This window comes from Saccostrea cucullata, unplaced genomic scaffold (genome assembly GCF_032062105.1).
Source record: "Saccostrea cucullata isolate Sc308-1 unplaced genomic scaffold, CSIRO_AGI_Scuc_v1 ctg1895, whole genome shotgun sequence".
NCBI classification, from domain to species: Eukaryota; Metazoa; Mollusca; class Bivalvia; order Ostreida; family Ostreidae; genus Saccostrea; species Saccostrea cuccullata.
In genome coordinates, this window is record NW_026937729.1 from 42,217 (window position 1) to 45,909 (window position 3,693).

Genomic DNA, 3,693 nt, shown 5'->3' on the forward strand with positions numbered 1-3,693 from the left:
CTTGCCACAAAGTATCCTTGGATGAAGGTGATTCAATTTTTTTCACGACCTTTTATCAAGGGGAGAAAATTATAAATTACTGAAATAGTAATAGAATGAAATTTTTTTCTTCTCAAAAAACCAATGGGAGCATCCTCGTGTGGTGTAGATTCAAGTTTAATTAAATCATGATGCCACTTTAATATTTAATTTTTTCAATACTGAACTGATTTTTGCTTTTAGTTTTACATAGCCAAACGATGTGCCCCCTGGGCCTCTTGTTTTAAATTTTGAGTATCTTGAGATTTACATATTGATATTATACGTAAATTTAATGACTGGGTCCGAAGACAACATGCGTTTTGGACGTTGAAGCCAAAAATCCATGCATTTCAAACTACCGGTATGTTAGCAGAAAATGTGAGGTTGGATTTCTTTCATGATATACATTGTCACGGATTATCCGCGGGTTTATGTAACGTACGTTAACGTTATTGTTACGTCACAATACTGTACGTTATGTTTCTATAGTTAATAACAGAGTCTAATGCCCTGTTCACACGGAGAGTTTAATTCGCAGTAAATTAATGCGAAGTAAACTAATGCGAATCAAACTAATGCGAATTAAATTGCGTTCACACGACAGCTAATGCGAAGTAAACTAATGCGAATTAAAATTTTACTTCGACAGTCAGGCGTGAGGAAGGCTATTATGACGTCATTTGCAAATCACGTCACCTTATGCAGAAACGGATATGCATTTGACATAATGTCACAGTGTTTGGAGACATATTTCAGTGATTAACACATTTTTTCTTGGTTTTTCACTCAAAAATAGCACAAATACTTAAAGCTGACCACCGACATGACGCATTTGACTTAATTTTGCCATTACGCATGCCCCAAAATTTAATTCGAATTAGCTTCGCTTAACGTTCACACGGAGCTAATGCGAAGTAATTTAATGCGCAGTAAACTAATGCAAAGTAAACTAATTCGCATTAAATTCTCCGTGTGAACGCTAAGCGAAGCTAATTCGCAGTAAACTTACGTTTAATTCGAATTAAACTCTCCGTGTGAACAGGGCATATAATAAACCACTATACGATCAAGACGCATTTCTATTCTTTCCACAACATTTTTGGTGCCGTGATCGACGGAATGTTTACATAATACGTAAAATGGAAGGAAGACTGAAAGCCATACGGGCCGGTAACAGATCAGCGGTGACGAAACTTTTCGGACGATTTTTGGACTTGAAAGAAAATACAGCCAGTGAAGTAACGGAGGAAGTCGAAATAATTAGAAGGTCTCTAACGCAAAAAAGACAAATTCTTCAAGAACTAAATGAACGAATATTAGACGCCTTATCTGAAGAGGATATAGAAGAAGAAATCACAAACACAGATGAGTATATGTACGAATTAGATTGCAAAATTAAGAAAACAGAAAAATTTACGGAAAAAGTTTCATGTAAAACTTTGAACGCCAGTGCTGAGTGTTTTGTACCCGCCTTAGAAATTCATGATAGTAACGTAAACACTTCAGCTGCAATCAACTCAAGTGAAACGGCTTGTGAGAATATTCTAAACAATTTTCCTGCCACTGATCTCGATGAACAAAGTAACCACGATTGGCAGAAAAATGTTTTGTCATTACCATCCAACCACGCTACGAATAATCATAGATTACCGAAGCTAAATCTTCCAGATTTTGACGGGGATATATTACAATGGAATACGTTTTGGGATTCATTTGAATCAACAATTCACCGCAAACAAACTTTAACACCAATTCAAAAGTTTTCGTATCTCAAGGCTCAGTTACAGGACGCAGCAGCACAAACCATTGCAGGATTTACTCTCACAAACGCAAATTATGAAACCGCCATAGACCTGCTCAAGGAACGGTTTGGTCAACCCCAGAAAATTATTAATGCTCACATGAGAGCACTTATGGAACTGCAAGCCCCGAGAAACGACGCCATCAGTTTAAGAAATTATGGAGACTGCTTGGAATCTCATGTCAGGAGTTTAGAGTGTCTAGGACAAAAACAAGAGATGTACGGAGCTTTACTTATTCCAGTCATAATGAACAAGCTACCAGCTGAAATCAGGTAAAACATTGCACGTGAGTACGATGGTGACAACATTTCGCTACTCAATCTTCGTAAAGCTATCAGCAAAGAAGTCAAAATCCTTGAATCAGGCCAGATTGAAAACAGCGATGGATTCCACGCAACAGCAATGTTTCTTACCGGAGCCTCAAAGAAACAACGCCATGTTCATAATGGACACAACCAGAAAACAAAAGAGTCAACTCCTTATGTCGAAACAACAGAGATAAAGAGCCGCCCATGCATTTATTGTTGCACAGAGAATCACTTTCCAGGGGACTGTAAGAAAGTTACAGAAGTAAGTACAAGATTCGATATCTTAAAACGGAAGAAATTATGTTTCAACTGCTTAGGAAACCACCGCACCGCAGATTGTAAATCCCGCAACAGATGTAAAAAGTGCCGGAAGAAACACCACACAAGTATATGCGACATGAAACTAACGAGGGACAGAAACGAGCCCACCAAATCAACAATTGTCAACATTGTAGGAACGAGCAAACCAAAACCCACAGAAATAAACGTTGAACAATCAGCTTCCACTCCGATGAGTCGGACTGTGGACTCCATTCAACAACGTAGCAAGCTGACTAACGAGATACAGCAACTTAAGTCAGAGCTGAAGACTAAGACAGAAAGGATGAACGCGTTGGAACAAGAAAATGCTATTATGCTAGAGAGATTGTTACAATTAGACCAACAAAGAAATTTTCAGACTCGTGTGGAGAATGGGATGAAGGATATGATGGAACAGATAAATAAACTTGCGTACGAAAACGGACGTCTGCATAACGAGGTTCGGGAATTAAAGGACCAAGTTTTTAATATCAAAACCTACAGCACTCACTTGGAGCATTTTAATGCTAAAAACATCAGTCTTCAGTCACGATATGATTACGCTCAAAGGCAAATAAGTGATCTAAATATCAAAGTACAGACACTTGAAAATCAGCTACAAACCTCACAGAGCCCCGTGGAAAGAAGAGAGAAAAATCACACGTTCGCCGTAAGGATCCGTGATGACTCACGAAGGGAAGAAACTCAGATGACAGAAAAACGTACAGAGGCTGAGGAGAAGCAAAACGAAAAATCACAGAAAAAGAATCTCAGGGACATGGCAGAGATAATAAACAAAATGCCAATCTACGGACTCGAAACATGGAACTGGAGAAATCTAACACAGAACTATGTCACAAACACCCCGGAACTGAGACTTTGATACAAAACCTGGCAGATAAAGTGTCTGAACAGAAGAGGATAGAGTGTCAAAAACAAAAGCCAAAGAAAGAATCCGTGAATGGACCTCTTAATTGAGTGATTATGAACTTGTTTTTATTTTAAATTTCAATGAACTGTTAATCTGATTTGAACTTTTTTAAAATATTCTAGTATACAGAGTAATTCATTTCGGTGCCCGGAGTGTCACGGATTATCCGCGGGTTTATGTAACGTACGTTAACGTTATTGTTACGTCACAATACTGTACGTTATGTTTCTATAGTTAATAAAAGAGTCTAAAATAAACCACTATACGATCAAGACGCATTTCTATTCTTTCCACAACATACATAAAGAGAGATTTTGTATCCTAGAACAAA

The 3,693-nt window shown here is 37.9% G+C and overlaps 1 protein-coding gene across 1 annotated transcript; it reads left to right on the top strand.

Moving 5' to 3' along the window:
• The first annotated feature begins 1,160 nt into the window (after nucleotides 1-1,160).
• On the top strand, nucleotides 1,161-2,099 carry LOC134248736 (uncharacterized). The gene has a single exon (XM_062731131.1). It carries the CDS (start codon nucleotides 1,161-1,163, stop codon nucleotides 2,097-2,099), a length of 939 nt encoding a protein of 312 aa, XP_062587115.1.
• Nucleotides 2,100-3,693: the final 1,594 nt, after the last annotated feature.